The sequence below is a fragment of the Gouania willdenowi genome, unplaced genomic scaffold (assembly GCF_900634775.1).
Source record: "Gouania willdenowi unplaced genomic scaffold, fGouWil2.1 scaffold_370_arrow_ctg1, whole genome shotgun sequence".
Classification (NCBI taxonomy): Eukaryota; Metazoa; Chordata; class Actinopteri; order Blenniiformes; family Gobiesocidae; genus Gouania; species Gouania willdenowi.
The window spans coordinates 1-21263 of NW_021145131.1; the positions used below are offsets into that span (position 1 = coordinate 1).

At 41.2% G+C, this 21263-nt stretch overlaps 1 protein-coding gene across 4 annotated transcripts in view; it reads left to right on the forward strand.

The window, feature by feature from the left end:
• Nucleotides 1-5: 5 nt before the first annotated feature.
• The window catches only part of LOC114459876 (transcription factor 7-like), a 131380-nt gene continuing 110122 nt past the window's right edge, over nt 6-21263 (forward strand). For 2 of the 4 annotated variants that reach the window (XR_003673502.1, XR_003673501.1), the window contains exons 1-10: nt 6-124; nt 1010-1159; nt 1235-1282; nt 2052-2151; nt 15462-15572; nt 15675-15827; nt 15925-16137; nt 16443-16585; nt 17413-17735; nt 17851-17914. Coding sequence is in view for 2 of the 4 variants with exons in the window: in XM_028442022.1 (XP_028297823.1) it covers nt 17765-17914 (150 nt within the window). In the remaining 2 variants the exon portion in view is untranslated. The other 2 variants (XM_028442022.1, XM_028442024.1) reach the window with 1 other exon arrangement.

Genomic DNA, 21263 nt, shown 5'->3' on the forward strand with positions numbered 1-21263 from the left:
TAGAGAGGCCATCAAAGTGGAGATCTGCCGAATAGAGCGGCAGAGCTGTCATGTGGGGACAGCACAGCCCTTTTCCTTAGAAGATGGACTGTTGATGACTTTTGGCTCTGATGGGGTGATCAGGGTACGATTAATCTTCTCTACGTCTTTTATTTTGAGCAGGTTTATAGGGGATCACATGCAGCTTATTCATGCTGACAAGGCAGGAGACAGTATTGGCTACAGGTGGCTATCTGTCTAATATTGTGTGGCCCCTAAAGTAAACACACAAAATGACTTCAAAAACACATAAGACAATAGAAAAACTCACAAAACAGCAGAAATTCACAAAATTACTCTAAAAACCTATAAATGACCAAAAATACACAAAAGGACAACAAATATACCAAAAATTACTCCATAAACATTGACTACAAAAAAAAAACACTCAAATAAAAAAAAACTACACAAAATGAATTCCTAAACCACACAAAACAACAAAGATACACAAAATTACAGAAAAATATACAAAATACAAACAAAAGACAAAAAATTACAACAAACAAATACACATAAAAACCTTGTTGTTTATTCCTTTATTTATGAACAGATTGGTTGTTATTATGAACGCTGACATTCATATGGATAATGTGGCCCTCGGATCGAACTATCATATTTTTGTGGTCCCCACTGTAATAGAAGTTGCCCATTTCTGCTGTACTGGATGCCAGTGTGTCACAGGGTCACCACCTACAGACACTTTCATTCACACAGCATTATTCAACTGATGCCAACAAACCACTATTGTGTTAATAATTGTCAATGTATGACTCATCAACAGCACAAGAACAAGTCTCTCATTACTTTTGAACTAATGAAGGAACTTCATTATTAGTTCTTCATTTGGAGCTGCTTTCATTTCATTTTTGAATTGACCCTTAAAAGAACAAATCTGTTATTGCATGTGGAAACCACACCATTATTCTATTTGTATGTAAGGTGTATGTCTTACTATGTAACTCTGCCACAGGGCTGGGACATTGAGAAAATCAACATGGCTGACACACACAGTGGAAGGTTAGAAATGGAACCCATTAATGAGCTGGTAGTTGGACACAATGTCTGCCTGTCATCTGTGGTGAGGAGCCCCCTGCCCAACTCCTTCATCTGGTTTGCCCAGGTCAGATGCAAAATCATCAACACTTGTGTCTACAATGCACCATAACGCTAGAGTCTGTACGGTGTGTTCCTACAGGATTCCAATGGAGCCATCTGGAAACTGGACCTTTCTTTCACCAACACTGTGAGTGAAGATGGTTTCCCTGAATTGATTTTCAGATCATTTACATGTTTGTTTATTTTTTTATTTCTGACAATTATTGGCTTTGGTGTCTCAACTGTTGGGGTGGGTCACAGAAGTCTGTCGTAGAGCCTTTCCAGGCGTAACAGCATTGTATCATTTTTACATTACATTTTGAGTTAGTTTAGTTTAGTTTCAGTCCTTAGAATTATATTTAATGATAGATGACTAAAAACGATTAAATATATAATGAGAAAAAGGGATAAATAGGTAAAAGGTCCTAAGTAGGCTATTTGCCTGTGGGTGAAAGTCCATTGCTTTTATTTTGAAGGGTATTACTACTAACTTTTTCTTAGAGTACAGTCTATTTAGGCATCACCACATGGCAACAATTTAGTACTTTTTTCCCGCTAACTAACATTGCTTTTCACTAATTAGTAAATAGGTTTTCAAATGAAAAGGTAATTTTGTGATGTATTTTTTACTCCACATTTTTCCCCTAGTTTTCAGCTTGCATATACAAATGGCAGCCAGAGACACACTATAGGGCCAAATACATTTGACCACCTTATATTTTTCAGGGTTTAGGCTGGCCCCTTAGCTTTGTTTAAACCTGCCTGTGATTTTATGATCACAGGTTCAAACAAAACATGTTATTTAAATGAATTTGAGAAGTAAAATATGACTCCATTTGTGTTGTGGCTTGCTATTAAGAAGTGATGGTGGGTCCTAAACAGTGAAACAAAGGCTGTGGTTACATCTGTATGTGCAGACTCCAGACCCAGAGTGCCTGTTTACTTTCCATGCCGGGTCAATCCACGGTCTGGATGTTTGTAAAACATCACACCTCATGGCCACGACAGCTCCTGACCGTGAGTACGCACACAGACAAGCACACACACACTTGACATTTACAGAAATTGCTTTCTTCCTTGGATTAGTATGGAATAGTCTCAGATTCTTATAATCTCCTTAACATAATCTCCTTTTTTGAAGTTTTACTATAATCCAGGTCTCGAAAAAGAATTATACTAAACTTGGCCAGAGGCCGGTTATACAGAATTATACAAAAATTGTAAAAACTGGTGTTTAATCAATGTGTCTGTGCTCCGACTATTGGTTTAGCATTATCGTTGCAGATATTGCTCAGACTTTCTCCCTCGATTTAATTTCGGGGGAAAATCCCGCTCTATCCCAGTCATTGCTTATGTGTCCTTGGGCAAGGCACTTTTCACACATGGCCTCGTATGAATGGGTATGAATTGTGCATGAATAGGCGTCGTTTGCCCCAGGGCAGCTGTGGCTACAATGTAGCTTACCACCACCTTTATGACTGGTGTGAATTAATTATGGTTTCTGTAAAGCACTTTGAGTGTCATTCGTAGTGTTATGTGAACACAAATACCTACAATTCTAAAGTCTTGAACTATTGTCTAGATGTCTTTACATATTTGCTGTTTTTTCTCTCTTTTTCCCTCAATTCCAAATTAAAGGTCAAACTCCTGTTCCACACAAACATATGTTAACTGATGAAATGTATAACTAAATGTTTAACCCCTTTCCGATCATTTCCACATTTACAATCACCTTTTGCATAATGTGCACAATCTTAATCAAAACATGATCGGACCAGTCCATGATTTCATTAGTCTAAAACTGTATTATGTTGTCTGGAACTAGACAAGCAAAGAAGCATCCAGATTTTGAATAAAGTCCAAAGCGGAACTAAGTAGCATGCAGTTAGCGCTGCCCCTAAAGGTTCCTTTTGGTTATGCCACTGTCGTAAAAACTCTGCACCCCCCGCCACCTGCCCCACGCCACAGCTACATGCTTTTCTCTCCCAAGACGGTAGAAATCGATCACTGAAAAAATCCTAATACAACAGTGACACTACGGGTGCTTTCACACATAGTCCCATGTGACCATGTCAACAGTATGAGAAAGAGAGACAAGTAAAATAAATGAATGGGAGTGTTATGGTCATTTTTATATTCATCATCATATCCTCAAATGTATGTGTACAATTTGTCATGTTTTAATACATGACGACTCCATTAATCTTTACACTTTTGAACAGCTGAATCATGATTAAACAGTACAGATCGTATTATTCTCAGTGCAGCACAGTCTCTGCCAAGGCCAGAATCTCTGCTCGCATGCAGCACACACTATCATGGAGATAAGGGTGGCGCCACATCTTCTTCATAACATAACATCTTCATCATCCTCCAACATTTCCACTATGGGCATCTGACTCCCTCCCTTTTGTCTCTCACTGTTGGGACCTTTTCTTATCTGTATAAAAAGCTTAGGCTTTGAAACTGTTGGGGCGGGGCGCGGCACTTCCTTCGGACGTCCGCCTGGACGGACGCTAATTTTGTTTCACTTTGTTCCATCTTGTACCTTTTTACTTAGCAATAGAATAAACTTTTTATATAAAATCATCAATGCTTCTCCTGGATTCCATCATTCAACCAGAGCAATGAATCATGTCACTAAATGAGGTCAACCGTAAATTCTGCCGTAACAATTGGCGTCGACGAACTGAATCCATCTTCTGCTCTGTGGGGCGTCGATCGTGGACCAGCACTGGGTCGACACATTTGAAGCCCCGGGGCTGGCCCGCGGTGGTCCACCCTCGGACAGAGACTGGAGCACGAACCATCGGTTGAACCTCAAACACCAATTCGGACTAAGGTAAAGCTGCCTTTATAAACATATATGTATAAATTTTCATTTACATATATATATATATTCGCTCTGTGTTGATTTTTTTTTGGAACCAGTCAAGCATTGTATTGATTTTCAGCTTTGAGCTTTGATTTTGATCCTCAGCTGTTCTGTGTTTTGACGCAGTGAACTGCCATGAGAAAGGCTCAAATGGTTGAGGTTCTGTGCTTTTTAATGCTGTAGGTTCTCTCTGGTTTTCTTCGGGCTCGGATATTTTGTTTAGGCATAAAATACGGCTGGTCATTATTTACTTTGGTTTTGTTCGGACACCCACAGCCTGTGAGGTCCTGACCATAGATAGACGGGCAACCAAAGATTCCAAAACATCCCAGCGGTGCCATGATCTGAGTTCACCTCTGTACCGAAAGATTAAAACCCTGAACCTAACCTAAATTGTGTTTCTGTGAATCAAACAGATGAAGAATCCAATAAACAAATAATATATGCATACGCATATACAATCTTGGTATGATGTGAACTCAGATCAGGCTTTCAGTGAGTTTTACTTCTCTTTTTTTTTATCTTTGTATGGTTGTTTGGCTTTAATGCTTTCATTTGGACAAGTGTCAGCTTTCGGCTTCTGTGCGCCTTGATTTTTTTTTTTTTTGTTTTGTTTTTCTCTCGAAGAGAGAGTCTCTCACACACACACACACACACACGCACACGCACACGCACACGCACACGCACACGCACACGCACACACACACACATACAGAGAGAGAGAAAGGGAGAGAGAGAGAGCACACACACAAACACGCGCACGCACAGCGCACGCACAGGCACGCGCACGGGCGCACGCACACGCACAGCCACACCCATCCCAAGAGAGAGAGGTGGCGCCCCTCACTGGCCAGTTTAGTGCACTACACACTTGTGACACAACATTGTGATTTCTCACCTCTCCTGTGCCTACAGAATAGTGCCATTACACACAGACACTATTTTTATTTTATTTTGATTTCATGTTTGATGGGCAACACACACTCAAACACACACACACAGATGAATACAGTATTTCATTTTATTTTATTTTAATATTACTGTTACCATCATTATCATTTTTTATTTATTTAAATTGTTAGTTTCTGTTGGCTTTGTGGTTGCCCCCTGAAGAAACGACATCTTCAATGAAAGAATGAAATCACCTTCAACTCTTACGCTAATGAAATGTCAACATCATTCAAAGGACCAAGCATCAGAAGGAAATGGACAATCAAAGGTGTGTGACCTTTCAGGACTCAAGGACTCAACTCCCATTCAGCAAAGCAATGCTGAAATAACTCGCTCAGTCCCAAGTCAACTCTTCATCGTCTATGAATGGGCCGCATGCCAATGCTGGATTAACACATCCTGCCCCATCATCAAAGACTGAGAACCTGTGGGCGTCGGAGTGATTGGACACTCCCCCACCAATGAGTTGCGAGTTAAACGCCACGACTACTGCCTGAATGATGGGCAGCAACTGCAGACTGGTCACACGTCTGCTGGATATCTTCACCAAAAAAAGACACTGTTTCAAAAGCCACAAGGATACCAAGCCACAAGAAGTCCACCACAGCCTTTGGTGGTAGTGCTAAATCACTTTAGCCTTGAACTTTGGCATGGAGGGGGACAACTAGCAAATAGCCAACAAGCTTCTCCTTCGCACAATACTAACCCCTCTATCTTCTGACTGTGCACTAGATTATTTTGTTTTCATTTATTCTCTCACACGCAGACATGCAGACATACAGTCACACACCCACATTCATAACTATGAGAAACACAGTTTGCCACATGAGATCAAGTGTGCCCATCATTTATCTTTGCTTTTATTCATTATGTTGCTCATTTATTTACACTGCTGTTGCCTTTATGAGAAAAGAACAAACAAAGGGGAAGAAAATAGTGTTACTGATAAGGTTGTTTTTGTTTGCTTTTCTTTCATTTATTTTCTTGATTGAGGGGAGGCCCCCCACAATGCAAGATATGGTTACATCCGCTGAAGAAAGAGCCCTCTGTTGCCTCAGCTTTTGGAGCTGAAGTTTTAATTTTTTATTATTTTATTGGCCATGATTTTTTTTGAGCTCACACGTTTTTCTCCTTTGTTATTTCTGAACGATTCTTCTTTTTCTCTTTTGTTTTTACTCAATTTCAGGAAAATTGAGACAGAGATTGAGGACTGCAGCCTCAACAAGTTTAAATTTTGACATTTTTTGACCGATACCCTCGTAAACAATCTGTACCTTACCCTTTTTGAAGCTGCTTGCGACAGACAGCCTAGTTCAACATTCATTGTTTTCATTTTGCGCACCTCCCCCTTACCGCGTCGGACTGTCTGGCCGGCCCAAAGCCACTCGACAGCATGGGGGGGTTACCAAATTTTTCCTGAGAAAAAAAAATGTCCCATTAGTTGCTATGAGTACATAGGCAATTACTTTTCAAACAAGAAGTCCTGGTTTAATGTGCAGAAAAAGGATAAACCTTGCTAGGGAAAGCACTCTTCGGGGGATAGCAGTCCACCTGATTTGATACATGCTTGGTAACCGAATACCGTTCTGAACAAATTTCTACGTTCCCTTAGAGTGAGGGTTATTAGAGGTTGCGTGCTCCGTTCAATGTTGAGTGATATTAGAGGTGCCCAGAAAGTTCTGACAGTTGAGTTTCCCTCAGGTTGCAGACCGAGGTTGAGTTTCCTGCCGATTCAGAGGTTTTTTCTTAGACTTCTGGGGTTTATGGTGGTTGAGTTATTCCCAAACTCTTATTCTTCAAGAGTGGCGGTTGAGTTTCCTGCCGATTCAGAGGTTTTTTCTTAGACTTCTGGAGTTTATGGTGGTTGAGTTATTCCCAAACTCTTATTTTTCAAGAGCGGTGGTTGAGTTTCCTGCTGATTCAGAGATTCTTTTTTACATTTCTGGAGATGGACAGCGGTTGAGTTTCCCCCAGGTTGGGTACCGGGGTTGAGTTTGGTTATTGTGCACGGCTGTGCGATTGCTGCCTGATCAGCAGCTAGTAGACTGTCAGTACTGCAAGGGACAATACTCTAAGTGTAGACTCCGCCAAGGCGGAAGTAAAAAGGAGCGTACCTCTTAGTAATCAGACGATACCAGTAAAAAGCAATTAATTAACACTAAAAGGTTGCCAAGCATGAGGGGGCAATAAGAGCTCATTGACCCCGAGAGAGGAGGTGGACTGGCTATCGCCACTGGTGGGTTAGATGAGACCTATATTCCACTTAGACACTATGCAGCAAAACCTTGTGAATGCATTGACGTGAAAATTGAGGCATGAACGTGTGCGGTGCATGAATGACTGAATGATGACACGTTACGTATGCCTGAGAGAACCGCGTTGTGAGTGCGAATGTGCCGTGGACGTGTCATTGAGTGATTGACCGATGAATGGCTGTTTGACTACACATGTTCCTCTGTTTCACCTTCTTTTCCTCCTGGGTTCTGATGCACTTGATCTTCTCCCTGTTTTTGCCAATTATGTAGTGGGGTGTTCAGAAAACACTGCTACTTGTTAAAAATTAAGGTTTTAGGCCTTGGGCCTTCTAAAAAGTTACCAGGTTTTAAAGGTTTTTTTTCTGGGTGTTTAAAAACACCAAACGACGTTTTTATATATGATACCACTTTCAGTGGAATGACTGGCTTTGACCTTGACTGACCTTACTGTTTATGTTCAGTGTCCATGTTTTTTGTTGTTATATGTGTATACTCATTGTGGTGTGCACTTGTCTACGTCTTCGTCTTAGTTGTTGTTATTATGTAGCTTTTTCCAAAATACAGGTCGCTGTAAGGAGACGAATCAGATCCAACTAAAGAAAAGAGATATTTTAAATTATCCAGTTAAGTCTTAATGGTTTCCTCTCTTTCTGTTTCTGAGTGTTTCCTAACAGAATGCCACCGCCTTCTCGACTCCGATCCTTCCTCTTCGCCGCCATGCCTGGTCACTGCTTCTTATGATGAAGGATGAGAATTAAAGGGAAGTATTGTCCATAACTGTAACTGGGAAGCAAAGGGGAAATAGATTGAAATAGACACGTGACAATTTGACATATTGTGGATGTTCTAACATAATATCTATTCCAGAGACTACAGCGACTTCCAATCCAACTGCAAAAGTGGGGACAGATCTTCAAATTTCCAAAAGGAGCGTACAGTTGACCCTGGCTTTGACCTTTATGGCTGAGGAGAAGGAGGTCGAGGAGGTTGGAGGGCACAAAGGCAGGCGGACACAAGAGAGAGGAAAACGGAGACACATCCAAAATGATCAGATAAGTGATTTTCCAATGATATTTATCATATGGTTTTAACACTAGCATGACCAGAGTGGTGTCATTTGACACCTATACCTTTAATGTCCAAGCTGGTGTCAGATGGCGGGTGTGAACAACTCAGCTTGTGACCATTGTTATGTTACTGAGGCCACTACTCCCCCCTCAGCTAGGGTGGGGGGGTGGCTAGGTAGGTTCCAGGACACAAAGACCTTTTGTATTCTCCTTTGTGTTTCCCATACAGCAGCTACATAGAGGTTGCAACTTATATTTCAACTTTTGCAACAGAAAGTAGTAAGTAGTAATAGTGAGACGGCAACAGTTTGTTTGCATTCTTGGTGAAATTTATTTAATAGAGATTTTGTGAACATTTCTGGCACTGCCACACCTCCTTTATGCATTTGCCACATGCAAACTTGTCACAATACATACAACGCTTGGTGGCACGGTTTTTCCTGCAGCAACACTTCACCTGGCACAATGCCCTTTTCCCCACATCAGGTGTGGGTGGTTATTGCTGAAGGTTTTGCTCATTCACCTCCTTGGCTGCCATATGAGACTGGGCAAGCTCATTTGCAAGCTCCAGCAAGAAGTCCACCCTCCTCTCCTTGACCCCAGTGCATGCCTGATAAAGCACATGTGCGTTCAGCGCTGCAATGTCAATCATGTTGTAAAACACAGCGACTGGCCAACGCCGTGTTCCTGAACGCACAGTGTACTTTCGAACCATCTGGTCCATGACGTCCACACCGCATTTCATGCTGTTGTAGTCGGTGACTGTGTTCGGCTTTTTTTTCCGAGTAGCCTCAGTCTCCACCACGCTGTGCACGCTATTGAGGAGGCAGACAGTCTTCTTTCGTTTGGGCACATAAACAGTCAGTGTGGCACCAGAGGTTGAAAACACTTCTGTGCTGAATTCCTCACGGGCCAAATTCTTTTTAGCTGAATCTGGAAGCTCCCGGCGAATCTTATTGATTGTGCCAAGGAGGGTGCTCTTCCGGCTGTGCAGTCGACGTGCTAGTGACAATGAAGTGAAAAAATTGTCGATTGTAACAATTCTTCCTTTGTCCATAAACGGTTCCATAAGCTTCATCACCACATTTTCAGACAATCTCTCCCCAGGTGGACGACTGGGGTCTTTGCCAAGATATGGGATGATTTTGCACACATACTTGGATTTAAGGTCACATGCCACACAGAACTTGATACCAAACTTGTCCGGCTTCGTTGCAATGTATTGCAAGAAACAGCAGCGAGTCTTAGTTGGAAAAAGTTGCTCATCTATGGTGATGTGCCTGCCTGGGTTGTACGAAGTGATGCAGTTGGCAACAAAAGACTCCCAAACGTCAGAGATTGCAGCAAACCGGTCAGTCGCAACTCGTTCACCACGTGTGTCCTTGTCGTCGAAGCGTAGATGCTGAATGATGTCCTTGAAACGGTTTCGAGCCATAATCCTGTTGATCAGGGGCGGTCCCAGTTTTGCTGACCATGCGTCATGCAGCGATGGAAGGCGGACAATCCCCCACAGAAGCAGGATGGCAATGAACGCCATTAGTTCAGGTATGGCCATGAACCAGTTCTCATGTTGTGTCTGGAGTGCATGCTGGACAGTCCACTCCTGAATGGTCCGAAGCATTTCCAGAGTTATGAAGCAGAAGAAACTCTGTAAGCGACTCGTCACCTTTCTTCTGGCCAAAGCAGTTGGCTCTCCATCTGTGACGTGACCTTCAATTGGGCTGTGATGGAGAGGCCTTCCGACCTGTTCTTCACGCCACACTGTGCCGTCTTTTGCCGTCTCTGTCAGCCGCTCGTGTGTCTCCAGGCGACCTCTCTTTTCTGAAGGTGGCGAATCCTCCTCATGTATAGGGTGATCATATTTTTGAGATGTGATTAATGAAACATTAAAAACACAACTGCCATAATCAGCAAACAAAAAAAAGGATGTTTAGAAAATCTTACCGGAAGAAATTTCAGAGTCAGAACTCAGCTGAAGGGATATTTCTTCTCCATCGGAGTCACAGGGGTTGGCGTCATTTAGGATCATCTCCAAAGCCTGCTGAGAGCTGTAAACTTTTGACATCCTTGCTTCTCAGTCGCCAGAGTCAGTGAAATATCTGCCCTGAGTTGGCTATTTTTTCACCTTGAGGTGATAAGCCTTTTCAAACTTTCACTATGGTTCAGTACTTCCGCATTGGGTCAAAGGTCAAGAGGGATAATGTCAGCATAACTGATGGTGTAAACAGAGATTGAGATTGTTTTTCCCTGTTGAAGCATTGATTCTTTGTGCATCTTGTGCACTTTCTTCAAATTTGTAAAATAATAGCTTAATAAAATAATTCATGGACCTGGTTAGTGAATGGTGGACCTCGTGAATTTACCTTTTTAAAGTGAGAACTCAAACAGTCCTTTTCACACTCGGAAATCTTGCTTTACCATAAATAGCAACAATACATTTGATTTATAAGCACAAAAACAATAAAGGTAAATAGTGAAAATACAGGAGTAGGAAACAGGAGCTTGGTTGCTTTATTACTTTTTTTCTTTTTCTAATTTTATTTATTGTGGTTTATTAATTGATCACAACACACATGGCTCATATTAATTTGACCATTCTTATCCAATAATTCCATATAATGTTATTTGGATTAACAAACATCTACCTGGGAGAAACTGGTTTCTCAACACTGGCCATCATTTACACCAACCCCCAAAGTTTGTCACTGCCCAGCTGCACATTCCGATCGAATGGCTTTATTTACATAAGAGAGGTGGCCCACTGAGTTGCAAATGAGTGTCATTTGGCGGCCTCTGGGCAGGGCAGCAGGAGTAAGAAAACCTTGGGCATGCTAGTGTTAAGAATCCAAATGTATTCTTATGTAAAAAAAGGGAAGGGAGGGGCCAACGTCCCTCTGATTTTTGATTTATATTTTATCATAGGAAAATATACCTCAAACTCTCCAACCATTTTCTTCTTGTTCCAACAGCACTTAGCGTGCAAGACCATAAAACACCTTCAGTGGGTTTAGACACGTTTAAGGGAAAAATTAAGTGTTCTCAACATTGGGTTGGTGGCCCAATCTGGGTCGCCTGAGATTTAAAAAAGGGTCCTCCTGAAATTCTTGATAATTGATTGAAATAAGAGATAGTTTAAAGTTAAGTAACTTCCAAGCATTTAAGGAAGCTCTCCAAACCGTGCTGGGGCTCGTCACCCCTACGAATGGGATAAATACAGAGAGCAAAAGACAATATGATTGTTCGACTCAACTTAACTTTAATTCTGTCTAACCTTAAAGGGCCAATAATCTTGCTTAACTCTAACTCAGACACAGAATAGGAGACACTTTTGCCACCAATTGACCTTCAAAATTAAGTAAATTAAATCTCAAATAATAATTATGAGGGAAAATAATGAAATAAATGAACTGACAAATTCAGCTCTATAAAAGAATTAGGCTATGTAAATAGGTGTGGAGTGTTAACATTATTCAGAATAAATAAAGGATAGAATAAGATTTCTCCTTCACAAATAAGAGATAGCAAAGAAAAAATGAAACAAACAATTTAAATAAATAAATAACATTATTTATTTATTTGGTTAAACTCATTTAGCTTTCTCACATCTCCATGTCTCCCAATTGTATGTATTCATCTTGAGAAGACATGTAATCACACTCCACACTTCTCCGTCTGACTTGCATGTCCTTCTCCGTCCGACTTGCATGTCCTTGTAAACAGTGGTTCTCAAATTGCTTCTCACCAGGTAAGTAGATGTACCACAGATAATCACTGCAACTCCAGCTATGCTTCTCCTTACTCCAGGAAAAGAAAATCGAATTAATACTTCCTGCTTTTCTTTCAGCCTCATATTTTCCCACTCGCGTGCGAATGGGCTACAGAGCTAGCATGGCTAAAAGCTCACTAACCCACACCTAACCATTGTGTGATTGTGCAGCACCTTTTAGGATCTGAAAAGCTCTCAGATCCTGACCTCTGACCTGTCTCTGCCTTCCTGGCCATACTAACTATTCCTTTAGTTAGTTAACTAAACCTAACACCCCTAAACTTTTATTTTATTTTATTTTATTTTATTTTATTTTATTTTATTTTATTTTATTTTATTTTATTTTATTTTATTTTATTTTATTTTATTTTATTTTATTTTATTTTATTTTGTTTTGTTTTGTTTTGTTTTATTTTGTTTTGTTTTGTTTTGTTTTGTTTTGTTTTGTTCTGTTTTGTTTCCCCCCCCCCCCTTTTTTTCTGTCCAGGTACCAGCTAAAGCCTACCAGGTACCAGCTAAAGCCTCAGTAGTGGGATCGCGCCTGTGTTCAGGTACCAGCCAATCCGAAGAGTTCTGTTTCGGTGTTTTTTCCCCCCTTCTGTTCAGGTACCAGCCGATACCAAGAGAGGTTGCCAGGTGTGTGGAGACTACCCTTCCTCAGACAACAACCAATCATCTACAACGCCGACCGAAATGAACGACCCACACGGCAGTGAAGGTCGCACAGCGGGCGACATGGATCCAAGATGATTGCCGAGACCAGCTGATGCTGAGACGGAGGCTGACCGAACAATGAAGGGGGAACCGACAAGGCCACTGAGACACACACACAAGAAAACGCTCTAGAACAAGGGCCTAGCTTTGTTTATAAGCCACACCAAATGCTCATAGCTAGGTTGAGGGAGGACAACCTCACACCTAGCTGCAGGAATACAGTCATAAACCCTTCTGCTACGATTGAGGAAAATACTCAAGGTTCTTCACTCATGATGCCGCCAATCAAGTGCAGTGATTCTAACCATGGCTATTGGTTACCCCAGTTACCACTGAACTCAGCCGATGAAGACGAGTGATGTCCTTGATGCAAATGATGATTTTTGCTTATCTAGATGTAATAAAGGATGATTTTTGATGATTCATGCCATTGATAATAATGATGAAGTTTTTTTTAAGGTTTATTTCCACATTTTTCTTGATATATCTATATCCGTGCCTCACAAAAGAAGAATATATCCAATGTATGACAATAACGATGCTAATGGTTAACCCTGACAGACAGCAAAGGTGGAATATAATAATTTTGTTTCTTGATTTGGTCGTTGAGGCGACCAAAAGTGGGGAATGTTATGGTCATTTTTATATTCATCATCATATCCTCAAATGTATGTGTACAATTTGTCATGTTTTAATACATGACGACTCCATTAATCTTTACACTTTTGAACAGCTGAATCATGATTAAACAGTACAGATCGTATTATTCTCAGTGCAGCACAGTCTCTGCCAAGGCCAGAATCTCTGCTCGCATGCAGCACACACTATCATGGAGATAAGGGTGGCGCCACATCTTCTTCATAACATAACATCTTCATCATCCTCCAACATTTCCACTATGGGCATCTGACTCCCTCCCTTTTGTCTCTCACTGTTGGGACCTTTTCTTATCTGTATAAAAAGCTTAGGCTTTGAAACTGTTGGGGCGGGGCGCGGCACTTCCTTCGGACGTCCGCCTGGACGGACGCTAATTTTGTTTCACTTTGTTCCATCTTGTACCTTTTTACTTAGCAATAGAATAAACTTTTTATATAAAATCATCAATGCTTCTCCTGGATTCCATCATTCAACCAGAGCAATGAATCATGTCACTAAATGAGGTCAACCGTAAATTCTGCCGTAACAGGAGTAACACGGAAGGGAGTGTGGCAATGTGTGTGGTGTGTTTGTTTGTGTGCTGACAAAGCGGCTCTGAAAATGGATGGATAGATGGATGAATATTTGTGTGTGTGCTGCCTGATGGAGGGCTGGGTTGCGAGTGTGTGTGCGCGTGCCCGTTGCCACGACGACAGTGTGTGTGATTGCTGTGTGTTACTGCTGAGCTGTCACTGCATGGAGTTGCTCCGTTCCTCAGACAAAGATCTTCTCTGCCTTTTTTTGACAGCCTCCACCATGATATAAGTTTGAGAAAAGTGAATTTGTAGACAACCGTGTGCAGCCACGGGGCTGGTCATAATCTAGCATTAGTTTGTACTGGGCTGTCGTAAAGCAGTACGTCTTGCCACCGGGTCGGAGGCAGGGAAAGTTGCAAGTGTGGTTTTCTGGCCAGAGACAGCAGGGAGAGATGAAAGACCCCCAATCACCCCATAAACACTTGTATTATCCTCACAGGAACTACGAGAAGGTTTTATTAAGGTGAAAAGGTTACTTGGTCCTGCTTTAAGAAGACACTAGATTAGTGATGATTAATATAATTAGATTATTTGAGTTCAGGTTTTATTGAAACCTCAGTAGGTGAAACCAGCCCTCAGTGTTTAGATTGAGTTTGATGATATTTTTAAGTCAAACAGGCCTTTAAACCTCACAGTGAATCTGTAACTGCACTGGCTTATGAGCGTAATGGGGAGATCCTGGCTACAGGGGTAAGAAGAGGTTTAGTTGTGCAGTTTTATTGAATATTGCTGTAGATATGATACTGTATATGATATGATATAATGAAAAATAAGCAGGTGTTACATCATGAGTTTAAGTCCAACAATAAAACTGACAGTTCTCAGTTCTTCCCCACCCCGAACCATTTTCCTACGCTGACTCCCTCTTCCCTTTCTCCTCACTTAGGTGTAACACTGCCCTCTGTTTTTATATTCTCCCTTTAATTAAGTGTTTCTCATCCTTCCTTAGAGAGGGCTGGTAATGGTCACAATTATGCAATAAAATGAATTAATTCATTCATGACAGCCTCCAGTTTGGGAACCACTGATGTAAACAGTCCTACCTTTAGACATCTTACTACTCTGAAAGCATATCTAAAATAGATTAAAACATAACTTTGTGACATTGCTAAACATTAGAATACACGGCCCTTTGATTATATCACTACACTGCCTATCCTTGTGGATTTATCCCTTGTTCTCCAAGTCTGAAAACATGTACTATATTTAATTTATATAATCCGAGTCTCAAATAATGAACGTAGATGTCAGATTTTTGTTCCTCTGATTATGACTGTTATACAGGTGAACTGTCTTTAACAAGAACTTAAACCACTATGACACAACAATAACAAACTATATTGTAAACATTGTAACCTCTTTATTTTCCAGTGCAATTTCAGCAAGTGTAGCTTGGTGAGTTTAAATAGTCGAGTAATGAATAAACAAAACATTTGTAACCTTAAGTCTTTTTTTGTAACTACTCAGAGCGCAGACGGAACAGTGTTCTTCTTTTCTGTTGGGGAAAAGTACCTTCCTATCGGCTTTATCCATGTTCCCAGCCCAGTGCAGGCACTTGAGTGGTCTCCTGCATCCCATGTAAGTCTTATTCAACATCCTCACCATATAGTGCTGCAACGATTGTGTCTGCTGAAAAAAAACAACTATTCAATTGATTTTGTCTTCATTGTCTTAACACAGAGCAATAACAGACTGCTCATTCTGTGTTGGAGTGGGCATGTGGTTGAAGTGAATTCTCCCAATCCCAAGGATCAGGAGCCACTTAAAACCTTCCTGCTGCCTGAGCTGCACAGGAGGTCATTCAGGTTCCAGAGTATCAAATCTAGAATCAAGGTCTGAAGCCCAAAGACATTGTTTAAAGGTTTTTAAAAATACCAAAAACTCCTTTGAATGAAGATGAGTTGTGTCATGTGCGTTGCTGCTTTTACAGCGACAGGAAGACATTTTAAGACTTCAAGCTTTAAAGGAGGAGAAGAAGAAAAAGGCAAAAGAGCTTTTAACCTTGATTGATGCAAAACAAGAAGAAGACGGAGAAGAAGAGGAAGAAAAGGAGGAAGAGTTACCACCAATCTACATTCCAGATCCTCCAAGTCCTCTCTGTTGTGGTTTCTATTCAGAGCCAGACCATTTCTGGCTTTCCATGGTACTCATAGACACATATTTTTATGGAATGACTCAAAGAATCAAATTTAATGAAAAATATTCAGGAATGTCTAACACCCTTCTCTATTGTGGTCTATATTCCATAGACCACTGTACTATACATTTTTTGTTGGTACTAGCTAACTGTTTCTGTTTAAACACAACAAAGAATGGCAGATTTTTGAGTTAATTATTATAAATGATTATGGTTATAATATCATTTTTATGAGCCAATATAACCTATCAGTATTATTGAGGAGTTTTATTATGACACTGAATCTTTTTGTTCTTTTCTTTGTCGCACAGGGTGGTTTTGACTCAGGTTATTTGTATCATTGTAAGTTCTCAGAGAATCAAGACGAGGAACCAGAAAAGCGAAAGGATGAACCTTTTCACTTTCTACCAATCCACAATGCAGACAATGACCCAATTTGCTCAATCACCTTCAGGTAGACGGAGATCAAACTAACAAGTTGACTCTTTCATTTTAAATTCAGTTTGCAGAGCTGAAAGGCTGAAAATGATGTCCATGTTCAAATATCTGTCAATATTTTAGAGGATCTTGTTTAACTTCAGATGGATGACAAAACAAGATTTTATAGCTTTATTGTATTAAATCTTTCAGAGTTTTTGGACACAAGTCCAGTTCTTTCCTGTATATTAACACTGGACTTTAATTTACTATTAGGAGTGGGATGATACACTGAGTTCAGGATACGATACAATGGATGATAATGGGCTCACTATAACGATGCAATACCATATTTTTTGAAAGGAAAAAAAGGCAATGAAAATGCAGTTGGACTAATAACTATAAAATAATAATGGTTTTATATTACTTTAATTAACCCTGAAAATACTTACATACTCGGGGTATGAACTTTTTAACTCAATGAAAAATTAAAACTAATCATAACAATCTGGTGTATAGGAGATCGTGTGGATTTATTTTTCAATCTGACTCCCCCAAGAGATGCCACTCAATGTAACACTTTGTGACGTTTTAATACCGTGATATCTTGTCGCATGAAATATCGTCCCACTTTTATTTACACTCAACATCAGAATCATGTTAAGAGAAACTTCATAGACATTTTAACTGATTAGATGAGTATGTGTATCTTTTTAAAATCCCCTCTGACAGTTAAAATATCAGGCAGCTTTGTTTAAACCCTGATTTGACAGATGATTAATTGTGTGTGTGATTGAAGGTTGTTTACCAGTATACCTCAAAATTCCACTTTATATCTGACTTGTCCTTCCTGGTGTTTTACAGCTCCAGCAGAGAGCTGCTGCTCTGTGGCATGCATTCAGGTTCCATCAGAGTTTACCCTCTGCAACCAGGTGACCTCAGCCTCACCTCCATGCAATCTTACTGGGTCCTCAGCCTCCATGATAATCAGAATGGACAACTGCACCACATCCGCTGCAGCCATGACGACCTCTTTGTTTTAACTCAGGGGTGTCCAATTCCGGTCCTCGAGGGCCACTATCCAGCATGTTTTAGATGTTTCCCTCTTCCAACACACCTGATTCAAATGATTAGGATTGTTATCAGGCTTCTGCAGAGCTGGATGAGGAGTTGATCATTTGAATCAGGTGTGTTGGAAGAGAAAAGCATCTAAAACATGCTGGATAGTGGCCCTCGAGGACCGGAATTGGACACCCCTGTTTTAACTGCTGGAGATGACGGGAACATATTTTCCTTTACAAGGCGTCCACCAGAGGAGCTACAGAGCAGCCTGCAGAGAAAGGCTGCCATGATTCCTTCACCAAGTGTCAGTATACCTTTCAATTAGCATTCTGCATGGCAACGGTCATATGAATAAGCCTTATGTATTTTTGATGGATATGCTACTTGAAACACCTGCCACAGCATTTTTTTGTTAACAATACAAAGAAAAATGATGTTGGTAACAAGAATAACAATTGGAAGGACAACAAATGACGCACCGCAATGTTTACCTAGAACAAGTTTTTTTTTCTACCCTTTCAGATGATGTGCACATGTGCATGCAGGCATACACATCATTTTTATGGATTATTTATATACAATATTTCTCCTCATTTTTATTGATCATATGCGTTCTAGTTGATTCAATAATGAATCAAATAAATTAAATGACCAAGCAGGTTTTTAGGTGCCGGCAGCCTAAGTTTGTGAAAATCTATTGTATCCTGCATGTTATTTTTCTTCCTTAACACTAGCATGACCAGAGTGGTGTCATTTGACACCTATACCTTTAATGTCCAAGCTGGTGTCAGATGGCGGGTGTGAACAACTCAGCTTGTGACCATTGTTATGTTACTGAGGCCACTACTCCCCCCTCAGCTAGGGTGGGGGGGTGGCTAGGTAGGTTCCAGGACACAAAGACCTTTTGTAATCTCCTTTGTGTTTCCCATACAGCAGCTACATAGAGGTTGCAACTTATATTTCAACTTTTGCAACAGAAAGTAGTAAGTAGTAATAGTGAGACGGCAACAGTTTGTTTGCATTCTTGGTGAAATTTATTTAATAGAGATTTTGTGAACATTTCTGGCACTGCCACACCTCCTTTATGCATTTGCCACATGCAAACTTGTCACAATACATACAACGCTTGGTGGCACGGTTTTTCCTGCAGCAACACTTCACCTGGCACAATGCCCTTTTCCCCACATCAGGTGTGGGTGGTTGTTGCTGAAGGTTTTGCTCATTCACCTCCTTGGCTGCCATATGAGACTGGGCAAGCTCATTTGCAAGCTCCAGCAAGAAGTCCACCCTTCTCTCCTTGACCCCAGTGCATGCCTGATAAAGCACATGTGCGTTCAGCGCTGCAATGTCAATCATGTTGTAAAACACAGCGACTGGCTAACGCCGTGTTCCTGAACGCACAGTGTACTTTCGAACCATCTGGTCCATGACGTCCACACCGCATTTCATGCTGTTGTAGTCGGTGACTGTGTTCGGCTTTTTTTTCCGAGTAGCCTCAGTCTCCACCACGCTGTGCACGCTACTGAGGAGGCAGACAGTCTTCTTTCGTTTGGGCACATAAACAGTCAGTGTGGCACCAGAGGTTGAAAACACTTGTGTGCTGAATTCCTCACGGGCCAAATTCTTTTTAGCTGAATCTGGAAGCTCCCGGCGAATCTTATTGACTGTGCCAAGGAGGGTGCTCTTCCGGCTGTGCAGTCGACGTGCTAGTGACAATGAAGTGAAAAAATTGTTGATTGTAACAATTCTTCCTTTGTCCATAAACGGTTCCATAAGCTTCATCACCACATTTTCAGACAATCTCTCCCCAGGTGGACGACTGGGGTCTTTGCCAAGATATGGGATGATTTTGCACACATACTTGGATTTAAGGTCACATGCCACCCAGAACTTGATACCAAACTTGTCCGGCTTCGTTGCAATGTATTGCAAGAAACAGCAGCGAGTCTTAGTTGGAAAAAGTTGCTCATCTATGGTGATGTGCCTGCCTGGGTTGTACGAAGTGATGCGGTTGGCAACAAAAGACCCCCAAACGTCAGAGATTGCAGCAAACCGGTCAGTCGCAACTCGTTCACCACGTGTGTCCTTGTCGTCGAAGCGTAGATGCTGAATGATGTCCTTGAAACGGTTTCGAGCCATAATCCTGTTGATCAGGGGCGGTCCCAGTTTTGCTGACCATGCGTCATGCAGCGATGGAAGGCGGACAATCCCCCACAGAAGCAGGATGGCAATGAACGCCATTAGTTCAGGTATGGCCATGAACCAGTTCTCATGTTGTGTCTGGAGTGCATGCTGGACAGTCCACTCCTGAATGGTCCGAAGCATTTCCAGAGTTATGAAGCAGAAGAAACTCTGTAAGCGACTCGTCACCTTTCTTCTGGCCAAAGCAGTTGGCTCTCCATCTGTGACGTGACCTTCAATTGGGCTGTGATGGAGAGGCCTTCCGACCTGTTCTTCACGCCACACTGTGCCGTCTTTTGCCGTCTCTGTCAGCCGCTCGTGTGTCTCCAGGCGACCTCTCTTTTATGAAGGTGGCGAATCCTCCTCATGTATAGGGTGATCATATTTTTGAGATGTGATTAATGAAACATTAAAAACACAACTGCCATAATCAGCAAACAAAAAAAAGGATGTTTAGAAAATCTTACCGGAAGAAATTTCAGAGTCAGAACTCAGCTGAAGGGATATTTCTTCTCCATCGGAGTCACAGGGGTTGGCGTCATTTAGGATCATCTCCAAAGCCTGCTGAGAGCTGTAAACTTTTGACATCCTTGCTTCTCAGTCGCCAGAGTCAGTGAAATATCTGCCCTGAGTTGGCTATTTTTTCACCTTGAGGTGATAAGCCTTTTCAAACTTTCACTATGGTTCAGTACTTCCGCATTGGGTCAAAGGTCAAGAGGGATAATGTCAGCATAACTGATGGTGTAAACAGAGATTGAGATTGTTTTTCCCTGTTGAAGCATTGATTCTTTGTGCATCTTGTGCACTTTCTTCAAATTTGTAAAATAATAGCTTAATAAAATAATTCATGGACCTGGTTAGTGAATGGTGGACCTCGTGAATTTACCTTTTTAAAGTGAGAACTCAAACAGTCCTTTTCACACTCGGAAATCTTTCTTTACCATAAATAGCAACAATACATTTGATTTATAAGCACAAAAACAATAAAGGTAAATAGTGAAAATACAGGAGTAGGAAACAGGAGCTTGGTTGCTTTATTACTGTTTTTATTTTTCTAATTTTATTTATTGTGGTTTATTAATTGATCACAACACACATGGCTCATATTAATTTGGCCATTCTTATCCAATAATTCCATATAATGTTATTTGGATTAACAAACATCTACCTGGGAGAAACTGGTTTCTCAACACTGGCCATCATTTACACCAACCCCCAAAGTTTGTCACTACCCAGCTGCACATTCCGATCGAATGGCTTTATTTACATAAGAGAGGTGGCCCACTGAGTTGCAAATGAGTGTCATTTGGCGGCCTCTGGGCAGGGCAGCAGGAGTAAGAAAACCTTGGGCATGCTAGTGTTAAAGCAAATCATGCTTCCTGTGCTCGAACAATCACCAATGTTTTCCACAAAGGTCTAGTCCCATGTCAGATTGCCTCAGCTGCAACATCAGGCCAATAGTCCTAAAGGTG